Genomic DNA, 21,794 nt, shown 5'->3' on the forward strand with positions numbered 1-21,794 from the left:
ACTCCGTACAGACAGCACTGGTAGTCGGGATCGAACCTGGCGCTGCATTCGCTGTAAGGCAGCAACTCTACCGCTGCGCCACTGTGACTGACACAAAATGTTTGTATCCCGTCTAACTAGTCCAGTGTTGAAACTGGTTTCACATCATGAAAGGAATTTCTCCATCACCTGTTCACCAAAGGAACACCACCACTTCTTCTGAACCCACATTGGAGGGTATTCTTGAGCTGACTTAGCTTTGAGCTTTAATTTACTTTATATTCTCTCTCCATCTACACCTCTACCTGCCTCCTGTCACCTGACCCCTGACTCAATCCCCTCTGTACTCTGAACTTGTTTAGGCTGCTGCTTTCACTATCGTTGAGATGCAACGCTTCATCGGACTTACCTCAAACAAATCCTGATGGGAGAGGTGGTTCCTGGGATCAAGTTCAAAGATCAAGCAATGGTTTACTCCTGCCTTTCTCCAGCCATAGATGTTAATTCCCAAGAGGAAGACAAACTCGATCAAAATGAAGCCGCCTCTGTAAGCCCGCAGGAGGGGCCACACGCTGGCTTTCTGGGATACATGGAGACCTAGAGGAAAACAAACAGCAATGTAATCGGTTAGAGTTTGCTCTGCGGATGCTGCCTGACCTGTAGAGTTCCCCCAGCTCAAGATTCCAGCATCTGCGGTTCCTTGTATTTCTCACCTTTTATCTTCCATCTTCAGCATTCTTGCAGCCAATGGACAAAAGTGATGAAAGAAAACTGCCAAGGTTTAGTTTTTAAAAATCCCCATCTCATTTTCCTTCCAGTGAGTGAGGAAAATGTCTGTGGTCCCATCAACAAGACGACTCTTCATTTGATGAAGACTAGACGTCAATGTTGGAGGTTTTGGCAACCCTGCGCCCCAATGTCCACATATTCCTCAGCATGAAGGGGCCATAGGCATTGGCTTGTCCATGTGATTAATCTATTCATGTTCTGATTACCTGGGAGGGGGCTTAGTGGTGATTGGTACATGAATAAGGTCAACCTGACCGATCATTGGGAGAGCTTGAGGGGCTTATGGGATGAAACCTTCTGGAGTCCATTCATCTCTAGTTAGCAACCTTCGTAATGGGCCAAGGTAATGTCTGTGCTCCTTAAATTACTGTCCGAAGCAGGTGAGGAGAATAAACAGGCAAGTTGCCTGGCAGTTGAGGTATTTCGTGCCAATTTTCCTATAAATATTTAACTTGGTGAAAGTATTTCTGCAAAGGAGACCACCAGAGAAAGCTAATAACTGAGTACACTCCCTTTCTGAGATCAAGTGACTAACATTATCTGCAGTTCCAGGAAAAATTAGGTTACTCTGTTTAAGGGCCCGTGATCATCTACGCCTCTCTTTCTTCATTACACTTTTGGAAGTCAGAAGTTGTGCTGACCTGTGTTACCGGAGCTCCTGTCTGTTCTGGTCACTTGATCTGCATGCACCATTGAATGATTCATGTCAGCCTGTCAATAGTGTTGTTTACAAATATCCCTGGAATACACAATGACACGTTGCTCCTTTTCCCGGTTGGTTGATGCTAAGTGCTTACCTTTGATGATTATCAGCACAGATAATGCCACGATGAGTCCACACTGCACTCCCACACGAAAGGTGGTCCACACTGGGGCAGGCTGAGGGGGATACAATGCAGGACATTACCAGCGGAGACTGGAAAAGTACTTCAACCATTTATGTAATTCTTTCATCCATTACTAATGTCTTCAAGCAACACGTGCAAACACCACAAACTGCATTTACTGCACTCACATTAATATGCAATAATACACTTGCACTGATCTCATCTGCTTCTTGGGTGTTTTTGCAGGCTTGATGACTTCCACTCGGCTTTGGTAGGTTTTATAGAGCCATAGTCATTCAGCACGAAACGGGCCCTTTTTAATGTTTAAATAAAAATGTTTTTTAAGTGTCTTTTAAATGTTGTTTTTGTACCATCCTCAACCACTTCCTCTGACAGCTTGTTCCATAGACCCACCATCCTCTGAGTGGAACAAGTTGACCCACGTTCCTAATGCCACCATCTTGCCTCCTTCATGTTAAATCTACCTCCTTTGGTCCTTGATTCCCCTGGAAAAGGACTCTGTGCATTCACCCTATCTACTCCCCGCATGATTGTATACACCGCTTTAAGATCTAAAGGGTTTTGTCGTGGCCATGGGGCGGGCAGAGTTATTCCATGGCTGGGGCAGGATGTGCAGGCGAGCAGTTGGTGACATTAGGCGTAGCTGCCACCATTTACGCAGACGTTCCTGATGCATGGCTCCCATACCCTCCTTAGAATCCCATTGTTCCTTATCCACTCTCAGCAGTCATGGGCCAGAGATGGCAAGAGTCAGTGGGATGGTGTTAGGAGCTTTGAGCACACCTTGAGTCTCTTCCTTTGACAGGGTGTCTGTCTTGTGAGTGTAGTGTTGGACGTGTGAATGGCTTTCCCTTTTCATAATGATCGTGCCTCTGGATGGACAGAATCCATGTTGCAATTTGGCAGCAGCTTGTATTCTCCCCATCATTGAGAGCATCTAATGAAACACTGCCTCAAGAAGGTGGCCTCTACAAGGAAAGGGAAAGCCATTCACACGTCCAACACTACATGTAAGCAGAAAAACACACACAAATAAGATCACCAGCCCACACTCTCAGGCACGTGCACGTACATAGAACGCATAACCGTATTCACTAATGCTGAAGTAAGAGATGCAATTCACTGTCATTAAAATGCATGCAACACAATGACTGCATTGTCATTCCATTACGTGTATCTGCTCACATCTGTGTGTACACTTGCTCCAATACATCAATGAATTGTTTGCCTGACCTGGATTGTTCCTAGTGGTGGAACCCGAAGCCTCTTCATTGCCCGTGCTCTGTTCCCTCCTGCCAGCTGATTGGTGTAGAGTGACTGTGTGGAACAATTTTACATCCTCAGTACAACAAACTCTTTATTCTGCTAACAAGTATTACCATTTCTACTTTTGTATCTGTGCTTTCTGAAGCTGGTTTATGGCCCAGATTATGGCACTGGAACTCCAAGGTTCTGTCACTAGAAGAGCTACCAGCAGTGCCCTGGAGCGATCATCGTGCATGAATTGTTCCCACAACGGCCGTGCTGGTGTCTCTGCCTGGTATCATTGGGTCAGGACCAAGGTGGGTTCCTCCTGTGCTCCTTTGGGTAGCTGCCTCTCAGTTTTGCACGTCATAAAATCAAAGAAAGGTTTCTTGCTCAAAGTCGGGTGAAGTCTACCTTAAGAAGATGTCTGTTAGGTTATCCATAAATAACCTTCTCCTTTGCCCCTCTGGCATTCTGTAAATACTCTGCATCCACCTTTGCATGGCAAGACAATGTCCACAGATACCTTGCACACCCCCACCCCACCCACTTGTATGCTGCATTCTCTCAATACTGCTATATTCACCTGTAACTGTCCTCTAGGTGTCTGAGCAGCTAACTCTCTGACTACACTAGCACTGGACTCCTTATAGATACCTCTCACCCGCTCTCTACATGCTTTACTCTATGTAAATACCATTGTATCTGCCATTACCCTCACATTCTCCCTTCAGTGCTTGTAAAAGACCCTGTCGTGTCCCATATTTCCCTTTCACTCCCTTTTTTTTTTTTTTTTTTGCCCCTGTCCATATTCGTCCCACATTTCATTCATCCACTCCTTATCAGCGACCCTTTGGCCTCCTTTTCACTTCTGGCCTTTGACTCTTATTCCACCTATCTGCCAGTCACCCCCTCCCTTCACCTATATCCACCTATTACTTGCCAGGCGTTGCCTTACCCCCACATCTCTTTACCAGCTTGCTCCCCCCCTAGCCCAGTTTGAAGAAAGGTTCTGACCCAAATCATTGCCTGTCCATTTGCTCCACAGATGCTGCCTGACTTGCAGAGTACCTCCAGCACTTTGTATTTTGTTCCAGATTCCAGCATCTGCAGTTCGTTGTGTCTCCACTTTAAATATTAGGGTATTTTTAGAAAGGTGTGCACAATTGCTATTTTAGTCTATAACTTTCCACAACTTTAGAAGGCAAAAGTTCCAAGCACAATGCTCAAGATTCCTTACATCTGCAGTTCATTGCATCTGACACAATGTTTTGGTCAGATCTCATCCTGCAGTGTATACTGGGGACCCATCACACCTCCCAGTGCTATAGCTATAAGCACAGTGGTGATAACTCTTGTAAAAGCCAGCAGCAGTCTATCCCAACCCTAGATGGATGCATGACTGCAACTCCTTGCCTGGTAGCCCTGGAGAGAGACGGTGATAGTAGATCTTTGATCTGAACAGGGATATCATATCTGCCTCTGAACAAGCGAGAAGGGACCCCTTCAGTCCTGCCCGCACTTACCTCCACCTCGCTTATTAGCTGGTCTATCTTCTTGCTGGTGTACATTGTAGAGCTCTCCACCAGGGCTGCCTGCCAGCCCGCCCCCTTCGATGCGTTGAACATCTTATCGTATTTCTTCAAGATTTTGGTAAAACCTGTGAGGTTGAGATTCTGGAAGAGAAGTCGAGGTTGCTTTGTCAGTGATCTCTTGAGATGTCGGACAGGCGGGGAGGTGGAAATAATGTAACTGGCCAGAACTTGCAAAGAGTGCGTTGAAGTGTGTTGTTCCTGGCATACTCATTGACTGATGCATTCAGAGGGTATTCGACAACTTCACAGTGCAAGAGACCTGCATTCGGTCCTGACCCCGTTTGCTGTCAGTGTGAAGCTTGCATGCTCTCTCTGTGACCGCCTGTGTTTCCCTTCTCATCCCAAAGTCATGTGAGTTTGTAGGTTAGTTGGCCTCTGTAAATTTCCCCTAGTGTGTTGGATGCGAAAGTGGGATAACATAGAACTCGAGGGTGATGGTCAGTGTGGACTGAAGGGCCAGATTCCGTGCTGTATCTTTCAATCCAATTCAACACACTGAGCCTCAAACCACAAGAGCAAGATGATCCTGTCCCTCATCATCCTCATTATTCTTAAAACCTTGCTTGTTAATCATCGGTTAAGTTCACTGCAGAAAGTTATGGTTATTGCTGGGCTACTGGTTAACAAAGAATCAACAAATCCATGGTTATTCATTCAATAGATAAGCTCTGATCGGCAAAGGAGATGGGTGGAATCAAGAAGGGTGTTGAGGTTGACACAATAACAACATTTAAAAGACATTTGGACAAGTACATGGACAGGAAAGGATATGGCCAAATGGGACTCGCTTAGATGGGGTATCTCGGTCAGCGTGGATGAGTTTGGACAAAGCACAAGTTTTTGTGCTGTATAACTCTATACCCCTGGTGTGTAGCTGAGGAGGAGAATCTGAAGATGGGCAGGGGGGAGTTGATGGGAATGTGGAGAGAATAAAATGGGATCAACATAGGGCTAGTGAGTGTACATAGGTGGTGGATGGTTGGAATGGTCTCATTGTGTTGAAGAGTCTCTGTATGGTATATCACTATGACCTGCTTGGTCTACATGCCAGGGTGCAGCAATGTGGAGAGCCACAATGTTGTTGTCAGTTTTGACATCCGTGTCAATGGCTGTATTTCGTGACCCTGCACTGATGCTTCTTTCCACACCCTCCCCCCTTTTGCCACTTCTCTCCTCCGAGTGCTGGTGCAGGATAGGAAACATTGTCACATTATCCCAGAAGGGTGACTGATGACCGTGGAAGGGCATGGTGATGAAAAGATAAATAAAGGTCAGGACAACATTGGTCTGCACTGGTCCATGAAAATAAATCATCGCTAAAGACATCTCCTCTGACTCTCCCCCTCACCACAGTAATTTCTCAATGTTAGGAATGTTACTCACTGCAGGAGCTCATTATTGCTCTGCCAGTCAATCGGATCGGGTTTGACCTCATTTTTAACCTTTGACCGATATTCCCTGGTGTTCCTGGCGAGCTCAGTTTGGTCACCAGCATCCACAGCATTTTGAGGGGGGAGGAGCGATAATGAGAAGGGGTGTTGCCTCTTTGTCACCCTGAGCACAACCCAAACCACTCCACAGCTGATGAAGAGATTTGACTTTTAACGTATGGTCACTCCGAGGTAAAAACATGCAGCAAGACATAATCATCGATGAGGTGTACGCAGAACAAAGGATTTCACTGTACCTAGGTACACGTGACAATGAGGCGTCATTGTCATCTCAAGTATCATTGAGGTGAGAATAAATATTGTAATGAGAATGTTTTAAGACCAAATATTGTATGCAGTGTTTTCTACTCACAGATGCATTGGTTTCCCATGTGCAACTCTGAGGGCAGAACAGGGTTGGATATACTTAACAACCTATCCAGCACACAATACCTCCAACAATGTTGCACATGATCAGCATGTACTGAGAGTCTGTGGACATACAATTCTATGGCTTGGCCTTGAACACACAAGCTCCTGCCCCAGTGGTGGCCGTGATACCACTGACGATTCAGAGACTTTCTTTTTGGCCCATGTTTAACATGGTGCATTAAATTTCTCAATGTCTAGGCAATGTTAGTAATGACTTATACACAGAGAAGGCATATGGTGTGCTCACCTTCATCGGTCGGGGTATCGAATATAAGAGTCAGGAAGTCGTGATGCAGCCCTTTAGGAATTTCTTTAGGCAGTATACGGATTTTGTGTGCGGTTTCGGTCACCCCAGTACAAGAAGGATGTGGAGCCGTGGGAAAGGGTGCAGAAGAAGTTTACCAGGATGCTGCCTGGATTAGAGGGTATTAGCTACAAGAAGAGGTTAGACAAACCTGGATTGCTTTTTTTTTTCTATGGAATGCCGCAGGTTCAGTGACGCCTTAGTCGAAGTATATAAAATTATATATGGCATAGACAGGATAGATAGTCATAACCTTTTTCCCCCAGGTGGAAATGTGAAAGACCAAAGGGCATACTTTTAAGGTGAGAAGGGCAACATTTAAAGGAATGTGCAGGCAAGTATTTTTTTACACGTGGTGAGAACACTGTCAGGGGTGATGGTGGAGGCAGATCCGATAGTGGCGTTGTAAGGCTTTTAGCCTCTTTTAAATGGGCATGGGACTGTGCAGGGAATGGAGGTATATGGATCATGTACAGGCAGAGGATATTATTGAACGTTGTGTCTTATTCGGCACAGCTATTGTGGGCCGAGGTGCTTGTGGGCCGAGGTGCTTGTTCCTGTGCTGTACTAAGTTCTATGTTCAAAGTCTCTGGGACGTCCTGCACACTCACCACCTGAACATTTCTATAATGACATTAAGGGCCATTTTAATTTGTTTCTACTGGATCCCATCCATCAGAGTGGGTGATGCATTTTGACGGGCTGACAGCCTTCACATACCTGATAATTCTGCAGTAGGACTAGACTAAGGTATAGTTCACTGAAGGCCAGTTTCAGGTCACACATGGTCTTGTGTCGTGCCCGGTGCCTGTGTGCTTTAAGAAGGATGCTCCTCCAGTGCCCCGATCTTGCTTCGATCGCTCTCTGGGCATCAAATACTGATTCAAGTTCAATCTGTAGTGTTGCTAATCTTCTTTGGGCCTCTGCAAGTTTCTCTGAAGATGTAGAAAGGCAAGATGTATTTCATTAAGCTGCAATGCGCAAGATCAGAATTCCTTTTATTAATGTACTGTGCAGTGTGAGTGAGTAAAAGGTGTAAAGAATTCACCATGGAATATTGGGAACATTACATGATTAATAATTCTCAGGATTGCTTGGGCTGTTTGTTATGGATCAATAGACCTGGTACCTGCAACTGGAGCAGGAGATTGGATATAAAACTCCCTTCGTAGACATAAAATGCTGGACTAACTCAGCGGGACAGGCAGCATCTCTGGAGAGAAGGCATGGGTGACATTTTGGGTCGAGACCCATCAGTCTGAAGAAGGGTCTTGACCCAAAACGTCACCCATTCTTTCTCTCCATAGATGCTGCCTGCCCTGCTGAGTTACTCCAGCATTTTGTGTCTATCTTTGATTTAAACCAGCATCTGCAGTTCCTTCCTACACATAAAATTCCCTCCCATGTGCCCAGTGGTCAAGGATGCCCATACTTTGTGTGAAACATTGACTGGTCCAACTCGCACGATTTGCACTGTGCCCATCATTGTTTGATGATAGGCTAGAGAAGAGGTGAATGCAAGAAAGATCCTGGATGTAGAATAACATTTTCTTCAGATTATGGAGTGCTTGTGCCCATTTTTTATTTTAAGTGGATAGTGTGACTCTTTTTAATTATAGTTTACTTTGGTCAGAATTATACAGCATTGCCCAGAGGCAGTCCCTGTCTTTGGTGCCAGAAATTAGATGAGAAGTCCCATCTGATGGAGTAACCTCCACATCAAGCCAAGGAGTCCTGTTGGTTCCCTGAGATGTAATTTTAGATAAAGCAGTTAAGTCGGTTAAATGATCTGATTTTTGTTTTCTTCTTCTTGAAGTTTTGCAATACTCTTCAGTAAAAGATGAATGAAACTCAGCAGAGTCCAAGTTGGAGCTAATTTTTTTGTAATTAATTTAATTGTCACCATTTTTTATTTGAGGTTCAGTTTTTCAGGATGTAGAATTGCAGTGAAACTCCACATGGAAACAATGTGTTTAGTTCTGGTCTTTATCCTTCATTAGTTCTACTCTCAATCCAACACTTGTTGAGACAAGAAACTACACATGCTTGAGCAAAAATCAGCACCAGAGGAACTCGGAAGGTTAAGCAACTTCTATGGAGTGAATGGACTTTTCAGAATGGGATCCTTCTTCAGACTGACTCAGTGTTCAGGCAATAGATGTGAAGAAGGATCCTGACCCGAAATGTCCTGTCCTTTTCCACCACAGATGCTGCCTGATCTGCTGAGCTCCTCTTAACACTTTTTTTATTTCATTCAGAAGTCCTTTATTGGCTCAATGCCATTGTTTTTAACTTCAACAAAGTTCTTCATTGGTGATTTGCGTTCTGCCCCAGTCTTTAACCCCTCCCCAAGTACAGAGTCTGAGAGAATACCAATTATAAAAAGAGCAGTGAAAAGACCATAGGATCAAATAGTGAATCAGATTTGGTCTAGTTAGACCTATTTAAATGAACTGATGGCCCAGTAGCTAATTACAATACATTTGTCTCTCGATGTTATGGCTGTGGATTTTGGCACTGGGCTCTGCTTTGTTTAACATGGTACAATTCTCAGCGCTGGAGACTCCCTTAGCAATGAGAACACAAAAAGCAGTAGAAGTCGACCTCACAATCCTTTGGATGGATGTTCTATTTGGTGAAATCATGTTGGATTTGATCTCAGCCTCAACACCTTCCCACACCAACCTGACCTGCATTAATTCCAATTGGTTGCCAAGCAAATCTGTCCCTCCGACTGCTTCATTTTACAACACAGACAAAGAATATAAAAAATAAAATAAAATCATGAATTTACCTGCATAAAATGTATTTATTTTGGTTAATTCATTCTCACTTATCTGAAAGAATTGTTCTTCCAGTGACGTGTAATATCGTTGAATAACTGCAGGTTCTGAAACTGTGGAGATAAACACAGAAAATTTGTCAAAGAAAATTAGGTAAAGTCAAAGGTAGACAAAAATGCTGGAGAAACTCAGCGGGTGCAGCAGCATCTATGGAGCGAAGGAAATAGGCAACGTTTTGGGCCGAAACCCTTCTTCAGGTAAAATGAAAGCTTTTATATTGAGAATTTTACATGCATCACTAATCTGTGACATCACACGTCTTGAATCAAAGGACAAAATGGAACATGTTTGTCAGAACATTAACTGTATCTTTTTCAACAGATGATGGTCTGACCTGTTGAGTGCTTTCAGTATTTTGTGGGGTTTTTTCCAGTTTTTTACTTTTGTTCTCTCCTAATAACGGGATTGACAGCATTCCCTTGGACACCAACTACACTTCAGCCTGTTTTTCGGATAATTTGGAAAGGCTTTATTTGTGGAAAGCTCTTGATCCCATATTGTCCTGTTAACCATGAGTATCATCCAACACTACCATATATAACCATATAACAATTACAACACGGAAACAGGCCATCTCGACCCTTCTAGTCCGTGCCGAACACGTATTCTCCCCTAGTCCCATATACCTGCGCTCAGACCATAACCCTCCATTCCTTTCCCATCCATATAACTATCCAATTTATTTTTAAATGATAAAAACGAACCTGCCTCCACCACCTTCACTGGAAGCTCATTCCACACAGCTACCACTCTCTGAGTAAAGAAGTTCCCCCTCATGTTGCCCCTAAACTTCAGTCCCTTAATTCTCAAGTCATGTCCCCTTGTTTGAATCTTCCCTACTCTCAGTGGGAAAAGCTTTTCCACGTCAACTCTGTCTATCCCTCTCATCATTTTAAAAACCTCTATCAAGTCCCCCTTTAACCTTCTGCGCTCCAAAGAATAAAGCCCTAACTTGTTCAACCTTTCTCTGTAACTTAGTTGCTGAAACCCAGGCAACATTCTAGTAAATCTCCTCTGTACTCTCTCTATTTTGTTGACATCCTTCCTATAATTAGGCGACCAAAATTGTACACCAGACTCCAGAATTGGCCTCACCAATGCCTTGTACAATTTTAACATTACATCCCAACTTCTATACTACCTCGGCTCGTTATCTTTATCCAGTTCCACCGTCAGTTGGAAATGACTTAAATTTGCCCACTTTTCTTGAGTTTCTTTGCAGAACTGGATACAGAAGTCTCTGTCTATGGCACTGTTCCAAGTGTACACTGCCCAAGTGTATTCTACCCAACTGATCAAACCTATTAATTGAAAATTGCAGCATGGAAAGTAGCCCTTTGGCCCACCGAGTCTATACTGGCAATTTTTCACCAATTGAAAGGCCTTTTCTTGGTTTAGCATAAGTTATAGCAAATGAGCCATATGAGAGGAAGTTTAACTTCTCTTGCTTGTATATTTATTTCCTGGGTTTTTTCTGCTTTGACATTAGCTAAAGATCAATTGTCTACTTGAGTATCTGGTGGTCAGTCCACCTGCTTCCTTAGTGTCGTCTGATTGTTTTCAATTTTTATCCCTGAGAATATTGTGGCTTAACGCACAAGTTTTAGGTCAATTTTCTATGGCCTACTAAATCATAATTAATCTTTAAGTTCATGAGCTCCAAAATATGACCTTAATATGTTGCAAGGGCATTCCTTCAGTTAAGTATTTCACAATTTTATTAACTGAATTCTAATTTTATTTATAATAATCATTTTATGAGATTTTACTTCCTTAATCGCAATTGTCTAATTTCCTTATGAAACCTCTTTGTGCTTAAATCAACCAAGAAGTAGAGGTGGAGAGATCATACAGGACATAAAACAGTACAGCACAGAAACAGGCCCTTTAGCCCACAATGTCCGTGCCGAACATGATGTTATTCAGATTTTTGCCTGCACGTGCACTATCCCTCTATTCCTATCTAAAGGCCTCTTAAAAGCCAGCCCTGCCATTATAAAGCACACACACACACACACACTCACTCACTCACTCACTCACTCACTCACTCACTCACTCACTCCTTTGGTGGGACAGATTTCTTACAATGGAGGACCACCATGGGAATGGAAGAAGAACGTTATTTACAAAATTGTCGCAATAGATTTTGTTTGAAAGCACAATACAGTGAAGAATGCAAAGTAACAGTGGTGTTACACTGTGGCATACTTAAATCGAAACCAAATAACTTAAACAGGTGGTGGACTGCCACCATAGAAGAAGTCAGTACAAGTTGTCATCTTCGTACGCAACCCAGACATCTGAGAAAGAGACTCCATCTCCCATCGGTTATTAGCCTCTGCTCCGTGGGTGATCCCTGATCTCTGACACTGGAAGCTGTGGAGCCAATACCCATTTGTTGACCCTTGCGTACAATATTTGAAGATTAAAACAATAAAACATGAGGAATTACTGCATTGTTGGAGGTGCAATTTTTCAGTTTTCAGTTAAATCAAACCCTCTGTTAGATCTGTTTTCCCTGGTGGATGTAAATTATTCCAAATTTTGGGAGGTGCTGAGGAATTTTATCCTGCATCCTGCCAAATATTTATCTCTTAACTAACATTATTAATACAGAAGGTAGACAAAAATGCTGGAGAAACTCAGCGGGTGCGGCAGCACCTATGGAGCTATCCTTCACTCCACAGATGCTGCCGCACCCGCTGAGTTTCTCCGGCATTTTTGTCTTCCTTCGATTTTCCAGCATCTGCAGTTCCTTCTTGAACATTATTAATACAGATGTCATGATCATTATTCCTTTGCTGCTTTGGAGATTTTCCCTTGTGTCAATTGGTTTCCCAAGTGACTACATTAGCAAAGGCCCAACCCGTTTCTCCCGCTAATACCCTCACTCACCTAGCATAACTTGTCCTTGCCTCAACACCAACCCTTTTGATTTTTCTCCCCCACTTCCTATGAATCAAAGCAGTTGATTAGACCTTAGCTACACCTGTCTTTTTTGTTGGTCATTTGGAACAGTCCTTGTTTCAAGCCGATCCCGGCATAAACCCACCCTGAGCTTTCTCCTCTGCCTCAGCAGCTGCATTGGTGCTGCTTCCTGCACTCATGCAGAACTCGTCAACTCCCTCATCTTCTCCACCTACTTCCACCCTGCCCTCAAATTCACCCGGCCAATCTCTGCCTCTTTTTTATCTTGATCTCTCTGCCTCCATTTCAGGAGAGGAACTTGCCACTGACATCTTTTATACGAGCACCAAGAGATATTGGTATCCCAACTGTATCTCCTCCCACCCTGCCTCCTGTAACGGCACCATCCCCTTTTCTCAATTCCACCACCTTTTCTTAAGATAAGACCTTCTCCCATTTCTGGAAACAAGGCTTTCCTTTGCCACAGTTGATGGACCTCCACACATATTTTCTCCATCTCCTAAGATAGACACAAAATGCTGGAGTAACTCAGCAGGACAGGCAGCATCTCTGGAGAGAAGGAATGGGTGACGTTTCGGGTCGTGACACTTCAGACTATTCATTTCCATTTCCTATACATTTATTCTGAGCCCCAAACCCCCTGTCTCTCTTCACAGGCAAAACACCAGAAGGGCAAGCGCTGGAGGAACTCCACAAGCGTGCTACACAATTGCAAGCTATTGTTATTGATTGCGGTTTCCATATTTCCCCTATTCCAGTTTCTCCTGAAATCTCTGAGAACTATCTTATAAACATAGCTTTATGTTTTGGCCCTTTACAATTGCCCCTGGTTAATTAATAGATGAAGATTTCACAACCAACCATGTTAATTAACGGATACATATTTAACCAGATTTAATTACTTTTCAGGATTTGTTTCTGGGGGGATTGAACTGCCTTTTGCTGCCACACAGACATTTAGAATTCTCGTTATTCATAGAAGCAACAGGTATTTGTGAGAGTTCAGCTGGAGAGCTGCCACTGACCAGTCTCCCAGAGTGCATGTGTGTTCGGGAATTATTCTGCTTTCTGTATATTTTTTAAGCCATTGTATTTTTGCCCCATGTTGTGTTCTGCCCACAGCCAAGTCACAAACTAATTCATGGTGGGTTTCAGGAGCAGTCGACAACTAACCTTCCCTTCAAGTTGTGACTGTCAGCAAGATCCATCCACTTCCTCCGCTAATCACTCAATGCTTCTTTTCCCAGATTGTGCACAACAACAACAACAACAACAACAACAACAACTGATGTTTGTTTTCTGAATTCCCTTTAATGTGGCTGAACAATTCAAGGTGGCGCACAGGACTGATATTAAATAAATGTTGAAGCATAGAAAATAGGTGCGGGAGGTGGCCATTTGGCCCTTCAAGCCAGCACTTTGGATTATGAAAGGAGAAGAACGAAAATCTTGCTCAAAGAGATGGCTTTTTAACAGCAATGTAAAGGTGGGAAGAGATGCAGAATGGCGTTGTGGACAATGGTGGAGAGATTTTAACCTGTGATGAGGCCCGAATTAAAGGAATACAGTTACCATGGAAGGTCCTATGGCTGGAGGATGTCAAGTTGTCTTGGTAAGGTCTACGTGCTCCTCTGCTAAGTTTCAAATCTCTGGTCCAATCCATCATCAATCCCATCTGTTCACACCATCAGCCAACTTTACCCTTTCAATGAGGAAATCAATCCTAAAGTTTTTGGTCTCCACAAATAACTCTGGTCTCGGCTATAATTAAATCTCTTTTGCAACTTCCAAAGCCTTGAGATTTTTCCTTCAGTGTGAAGCTTAGAATTGAACATTATAAGTTACTGGTTATGTTTCGTTATGTTTTAGAATCCTCTTCATTATTTGAAGCCGCTCCATCTGACTCTTCTTTATCCATGTCATCTCAATTCCTACTAAAGGGCCTGTCCCACTTTCACGACCTAATTCACGACCTCTGTTGAGTTTGCCCTTGACTCGTACTCGCAGCATGGTCGTAGGAGGTCGTAGGCAGGTCGTGATGCTAGTACTCGTGGCATCAAGTAGGTCGGGGCGTTTTATCAACATGATGAAAAATGTCCACGAGTAAAAAAGGTCGTGAATTAGGCCTTGAAAGTGGGACAGGCCCTTTAATCATCTATTAAACTATAGGTTTCCTTTCTACTGACACCATCAAGCGCTCTCTCTCTTCCTTTCAGAACTTCCATTAAGCTTTTGCTCACCCGCCCAAGTAACCCTCCTTTGTCTTGTTGCTAAATATAATCTTAGTTTAATGAAACTCTTCTGGTGCTTTTTACCATGTTAAAGGTGCTGCACAAATTAAAGTTGTGGTGATTGTATTGCCCCTGGTACCTTCATTACAGGACTCAAAGTGCTGGAGTAACTCAGACGTCAGGCAGCGTCTGTGGAGAACACACGTATAGGTGACGTTTTGGGTCAAGACAAAGGATCAAAGGCCAACCACCTGCCTGTCAACCTCCCCTCCCCCCCCCCACCCTCCCTCCCCGCTTGTGTCAATGTATTACCTGCCATGCTTTGTCCTACCTCTGCCCTTGTCCAGCTTTCTCCTTCCCCCCCCCCTCACCCCCCCCCCATAATCACAACCTGAAACATCACCTATCCATGTTCTCCAGAAATGTTGCCTGAGCTGCTGAGTTCCTCCAGCACTTTGTTTCTACCTTCATTACAGGGCTGTTAGTCCCTGGGAAAAGTGGCGGTGGTGACTCCAATTGCAAAGGCAGGTGTTCAGCAGCAGATCCTTTGTTCAGTCCCCTAAAGTGGAGCATTGTCTTTAACCAGACAACTATTTGTTTCATGATAAATAAATACTGACTGCACAAATAAAACCTTGCCTCTTATTAATAATACAACAGGAAATCGATCCCCACACAACCATCAATGCTCGAGTCAGTGCCAAGGTTAAACTCTGTTGCTAACTCCAGGTTGAACACTGGTGAATAATGACAAAGGACAACCTCTCGTTTAGCATCATGACGTGCACTACCACCACAATGTGGGGCAAACAGCTGAGGTGGGATGAGGTGCCATTGTTCCTCCGTGCAGGCAAACAGCTGGGGTTTAAAACCTGCCTCTGGTCTCCATGGAAATACTTGTGCCCCAAAGCAGCCGCGTGCTATCAGGTGTACGGTGGTGAAAGGAGTTGAAAGGAAAAGGATTCGTATTGTTATATATTAAATGAGGCAGGCATGATAGTGGCATTTAAAAGACTTTTAGATCGAGGCGTGGATATGGAGGGATGTGGGTCACGAGTGGGCAGGATGAGATTGCTTTATTGTAACATCATGTTCGGCATAGTCATTGTGGGCCGAAGAGCCTGTTCCTGTGCTGTACTGCCCTATGTTCTATGATACATGGAACATTATAGCATGTTGGCAATGTTGAGTGAGAGATAAATGTTGGGCTGGATTTCAGCGGTACAACATCTGGCCTTCTCTGAGATGCTGCTATGGGATCATTTGTGTTCACTTCGGAGGTAGGTTTAACAATGCATCCAAAGGATGGCACTTTGTGGAAGACAGCTCTTCCTTGGCATTGAACTTGGAGCATCTGTGGGGATTTTTGTCAAACGGTCTCTGGAGCAGATTTAAATGCTCAACCTTCTCGCCAGAGAATGCTGTCCTCTGAGTGACTGCCGAGGCTGACGGCAGAAACCTGGGCCACCAAGTTGGCTGAGGTGTCCAGTGAGTTTTGGAAGGAACCCTGTGGGGCAGTTTAATTTTGGTTTTGGTTTTAGAGATACAGCGTGGAAACAGACCTGTTGGCCCACCAAGTCCAAACTGACCGGCAATCACCCATTCACACTAGTTCTATGTATCCCATTTATGCATCCACTACCTACACACGTAGAGTGGTTTACAGAGGCCAATTCACCTACAAATTTGCATGTCTTTTGGATGTGGGAGAAAACCGGAGCATCCAGAGGAAACCCAGGTGGTCACAGGGGGAACGTGCAAACTCCACATGGACAGCAGCTGAGGTCAGAATCGATCCCAGGACCCTAATGCTGTGAGGCAGCAACTCTACTCTGCTGCAGTGTGGAAGAGATGTTGCTTTTGGTTACCAGCTTTCCAGCAGACAACATCCTGGCTCACAAAAAGATCGACGTGTCCATAGACCAACAGGGAGGTTAACAACTCGTTAAGATCTTTAAGGGAATGAAAGAGGATTAAAATATATTTAAGATATTTTAAATATCTGCAACAATTAATTTCTGCAGTAATGTGTTAACATGTAGATGTTGACCTCAATGCCAGAGGGGCGGCATGGAGTAATTAATACTTATCAGAGGTTTGAACATTTACTATTGGAATAGACAAGACCTGGCCGTATCTGGCGAGTTAAGTGGAAGTGAGACACAGAGGTACAGTTATGTCGTGCCCTGCCAGGACCTTCCATGCTGAGATTCTGTTGTGGTGAAGCTTTTAAAAATTGGAAATACATGAGCAATCTGCTGATCAGTTTGTGTCATTTACAATGAGTGGTTGCTGTTATTTTTATCATATGCACTTCCATTTACAGCGGGTGCCTGCTGTTATTTTTACCGCAAGTCTGGGCTAAATCACGCATTGGAAGTATTTTTGTATGTTGACACATTCTTCATGTGCCTATGCAACCTCTCCCTATAACTCAAGCCCAGATTACATCCTGGTGTCAAATGTTACATCAAGCCCGTAGATTGATATTTGTCATGCTCCGTGTGCCCAGGTAACTGACACCATTTACAGTCACAGCACAGTATAGATTCTGATTTGTGCTTGTCATACATATTGATGAGGTTACACTGCGAGAGGGTGCATAAACGATATGCAAGGATGGGAGAGCTTGAGTTATCAGGAAGGATTGGTTCGGCTAGGACAGTTTCCCCTAGAGCGACAGAGACTGAGAGATAAAAATGCTGGAGAAACTCAGCGGGTGCAGCAGCATCTATGGAGCGAAGGAAATAGGCAACGTTTCGGGCCAAAACCCTTTTTCAGACTGAGAAATGGCATGATAGAGTTAGATTACATTGTGAGGCATGGATAGCGTAGATAGCCAGAGTCCACTTCTCATGGTATGGTTATCTAAAACTAGAGGGCATAGGTTTAAGATGAGAGATAGAAGGATTAAAGGGGATCTAAGAGGTGATTTTTTACATGGAGTGGTTGTTATCTGGAATAAAGTATCAGAGAAGGTGGCAGAGGAAGGGACAGCAACAATTAAGAGGCATCACGAGGTAGTTGAATGGGCAAGATACACAGGATATGGAATGAATGCACCCAAGTACCATTAGTATAGATGTGTATGATGGTCAGTGCAGAAGCAGTGGACCAAAGGGCCCAATTCTATACTGTACAACTCCCCAACACACCAGCGTACCGAAATGACACCTGCCATTATCTATCAACAGAGGCGAAACTGATGTCAGTGTTACAAACCAACACCACTGTGTAAATAAGAAAGTAGTTGCGAGCTAGTTTTGGTCATTGGTATTTATCTCACTGTCTAAATAGGACAGTGTTACGTATGGCAGTATAGCAGCGTGCATCTAAAGCAATATTGATGGATTAAAGCGTTTTGAGATGATTCCACGAAGCTTCCCAGTCACCAAACCAGATATTAAGACAGATAAAAAACAAATAGGGGAAAGGCGAAAGAGAACTGTTCCTGCAGGGAGTGGGAGGGAGCAAGAGCAGCCCAGTTGAGTTTATGGAGGTCTTCAGCACAGTGAAGGCAGAGCTACCAGTACCAATCAAAATGATACATGTTGAAATGTCCAGAACAGACTTGAGGAATCATCCAAGGGACTTGGCCAATTTGAAAATGTAACGTTTTAAGTGAAGGTTTGGATGGATGGGAAGCAATGTCAGTCAGTGAGTGTAGGTGCAATGGTTGGTGTGTGCAGCAAGATTATGGATAAGCTCATATGTGGATGGATGTATAAGGTGGGAAGGGAAGCCAGCCAGGACCCATCTAGTGTGGAGAAAATACAGGCATGGATGAAAGATTCAGCAGAGGAAGAATAATGGCCTGAGGTGGATGTGGGTTGTCCTGGTAATCGAGTAATCGAGTTAACCATGTGGTCAGAAACCCATTCAAGAGACACTAAAAACACCAAAGTAAAGAACTAACTCTTGCTATTTGTCACATTGAGCAGAGTACTGATTTGCCATGCACTCCATAAAAAGGAAATCTGATCTATTCCTGTGTTACAAACTGATTAGGATTGCATTGTAGGAGTACCAATGTTAGAAATTGACATTCAACACAGTATTCGCCTTTCCCCTATTTGTTATTTATCTGTCTTAATATCTGGTTTGGTGACTGGGAAGCTTCTTGGAATCATCTCAGAATGCTTTAATCCATCAATATTGCTATAGATGCACATTGCTATACTGCCATACTGATGCCTTTATAATAGTACTTAACCACATTCATCAAACTGTTTCATTTAGTGGAGACACAACGAACTGCAGATGCTGGAATCTTGAGCAAAACGCAAACTGCTGGAGGAACTCAGTGGGTCAGGCAGGATCTGTGGAGGGAATGGATAGATGACGTTTCGGGTCAGATTCCTTCAGACTAATCAGTCTGAATAAGGGTCCAGACACAAAACGTTGCCTCTCCATTCTCTCCACAGTTGCTGCCGGACCCGTTGAGTTCCTACAGCAATTTGTGTTTTGTTTCGGTTAGTAACTTGACTGTACCAGCTGCATTAATCTTATTGGAAATCAATTAAAAAAATGCAGATGCTGAAAATTTGTCATTTAAAAAAATGCTGGAAATACTCAGCAGGTCAGTCAGCATCTCCGTTTCTCTTTCCACATTCATCCCATTGTTCAAACATCAGTTCATGTACCTGTGATAACCACTAATGTTTTTTTAGATTATATAAATGAGAGATTACATTTGGGTTTTAGTTTTTTATTGTCACGTGTACTGAGATACAGTGTAAAGCTTTGTCTTGCATGCTGTCCAATCATATCAGATAATACGTGTAGGAAGGAACTGCAGATGCTGGTTTAAACCGAAGATAGACACAAAAAGCTGGAGTAACTCAGCGGGACAGGCAGTATCTCTGGAGAGAAGGAATGGGTGACGTTTTGGGTCGAGACCCTTCTTCAGATAATACTATACATAAATGCAATCAAGCCAAACTCAAGTTCAATAGGTAAAGTAAAGGGGAAGATACAGAGTGCAGGATATAGTTCTCAGCATTGTCGGGTAACAGCTCCACAGACAATGGTTCCATTGACCAAAGTCCAGAATCAGACAGTACACTAGCTTATGGAAGGACCATTCAGGAGCCCAATAACAGAGGGGAAGAAACTGTTACTGAGTCTGTTGGTGCGCACTTTCAAGCTTCTGTATCTTCTGCCTGACGGAAGCGGGGAGAAGGAGGAATGACCGGGGTGGGAAATGTCTCGGGCATATTCAACATGTGCACTAATTTGCAACCTACAAATAGAACAACTGGTGAACGTTTTGTCTGACACACATATTGGCACACAGTAGATCAAGGACTTGTGGTGGGCATCAGTTGTGCACAATTACATTCATTACTCTGCATAAATAGAAGTCATTAATCACACGGTACAAATAGGAGAGCAAATGGTTATTATTCCGAACATTTTGGCTTCATGTTTGTCCTACAACCTGGGGAGTTAATGACTACCAGCTTCACATACCAACACAAATCATACTTTAAACAAGGAAAACTAATGGTATCAGTGCTGTGCTGACATTAATCACTGTATAAAACAAAGAACCAATACTATTGGTGAAGTATTTGAGACTTTTTGATTAGTACTGTTTTATTCTTGTTCTTAAGGCGGATTCAGACAAAGGAAAGATCTGCCTGCATGTTTGCTCAGAAGAGGAACCAGCCGTCAGTGGAGTTGCAACCCACCGTGACTACCGCAGGAGTTAAGTAAAGGTCATGGTGCTGGAACCTGTTTAGAAAACCTGGAAAAGGAGATGAGATTGCACCATTTATGGAGGAGTATAAGGAACCTATCAAACGGGTGTGGATTATGTCAAACGCTTGTAAAGAAACCTTTAATCAGACTGCCTTGTAATCGTTAACTTTATAAGTTTCTCTCTATCCTCTAGTAATAGAAACATTTGGGTTTTGCCTGTTGATTCAGGAAATTAAAGTTACCCTGATCAATGAACTAATGCAGGACCTAAAAGCAATGTGGTGCACTTCAGTAAACTGAATTAGAAATACATAGTTCGTCACATATTCCTTTGCTCCATAGATGCTGCCTCACCCGCTGAGTTTCTCCAGCATTTTTATCTACCTTAGAAACACATAGCAGTGGATTAAGAGAAGCTGAAGATTGGTACCAAGTGACACAGGGTGAAGTTATAACTAAAAATCCTACTTTGGGGTGGAGGTTAAACGAATAGAACTATTCATTAGATCATAACCTTAGTAAAATAAATTATTAAATGTAAAGTTATTGGTAAGTGGACAGAGAGGTTAATAGTCTCTATTTATAGACTGCATTAAGCAAAAATGAATGATCTGATAAGGGATAAGAGAAATATTCACAATTTATGCATTTGGATTTTCAAAGATCTAAGATGAGAACTCCAGCCTGCAATATAATTGTAATGTGTGTGTGTGTGCTTTTTAGGGTTGTTTTGTACCATTACATGTGCCTTGTGCTTAATCGGTGATGCAAGATATTTAGCATCTTTAAGGAGTGAATTATATTTAAGAACAACTAACCTCTAGAATCATCGTTGGCTCTCACTGACTTACGATGTGAACACGGTTGAAGGAAATTATCTGAGTTTACTCAGAGTTTCAGAACAAATTGTTAAATCAATACATTATAAATGCATCTGCACTTCATTTGCTAACAACTTGATGACTTGAGAAATGCAACTTTTAATTTTATTAGTCACTTATTGTAACTGCATTTGAAAACAGGTTACATAAATAATGATAAGCACAGTATTTGGCTGTGGGAATGACTTTATCACCTGAGGCAGGAAATCAATAATTTATGCTTCATCGGGAGTTAATGTTGAGATTAATTAATGTTACTGGAGTTGGTATGGGAAACACTGGTAAATGTGAATGCTATTGATATCAAATGTAAACTATTAATGATCCAGTTTCAGATTTGCATCCAATCTCTGGGACGTTTTACGCTTATTTTATTCCATTTATTTGATTTGATTTTTAAGAATATTCAAGATAATTCGATCTGACGGGGTATCTGAAGGTATGCGCTCATAGACCCTGCCCCCGTCTTGATGGCAGTTCTCGCAGTGACCACCCATGTTGCCACTATCGGTGTTGCCAGACAGATTCTGAAACCTCCACTGATTCAAAGCCAAAAGCAAATCCCTGCAAAGTGGAATAGTGAACC

General features: G+C 43.0%; 1 protein-coding gene across 1 annotated transcript in view; it reads right to left on the reverse strand.

The window, feature by feature from the left end:
- The window catches only part of LOC116990805 (xenotropic and polytropic retrovirus receptor 1 homolog), a 48,530-nt gene that overhangs the window by 13,157 nt on the left and 13,579 nt on the right, over positions 1 to 21,794 (reverse strand). The window contains exons 3-8 of the mRNA XM_033048786.1: positions 9,417 to 9,518; positions 7,343 to 7,557; positions 4,388 to 4,537; positions 2,850 to 2,933; positions 1,566 to 1,647; positions 389 to 576 (exon numbers count right to left, since the gene is read on the reverse strand). Coding sequence (XP_032904677.1) covers positions 389 to 576; positions 1,566 to 1,647; positions 2,850 to 2,933; positions 4,388 to 4,537; positions 7,343 to 7,557; positions 9,417 to 9,518 — 821 coding nt within the window. The remainder of the gene's footprint in view (positions 1 to 388; positions 577 to 1,565; positions 1,648 to 2,849; positions 2,934 to 4,387; positions 4,538 to 7,342; positions 7,558 to 9,416; positions 9,519 to 21,794) is intronic.

Source organism: Amblyraja radiata, chromosome 32 (genome assembly GCF_010909765.2).
Source record: "Amblyraja radiata isolate CabotCenter1 chromosome 32, sAmbRad1.1.pri, whole genome shotgun sequence".
Classification (NCBI taxonomy): domain Eukaryota; kingdom Metazoa; phylum Chordata; class Chondrichthyes; order Rajiformes; family Rajidae; genus Amblyraja; species Amblyraja radiata.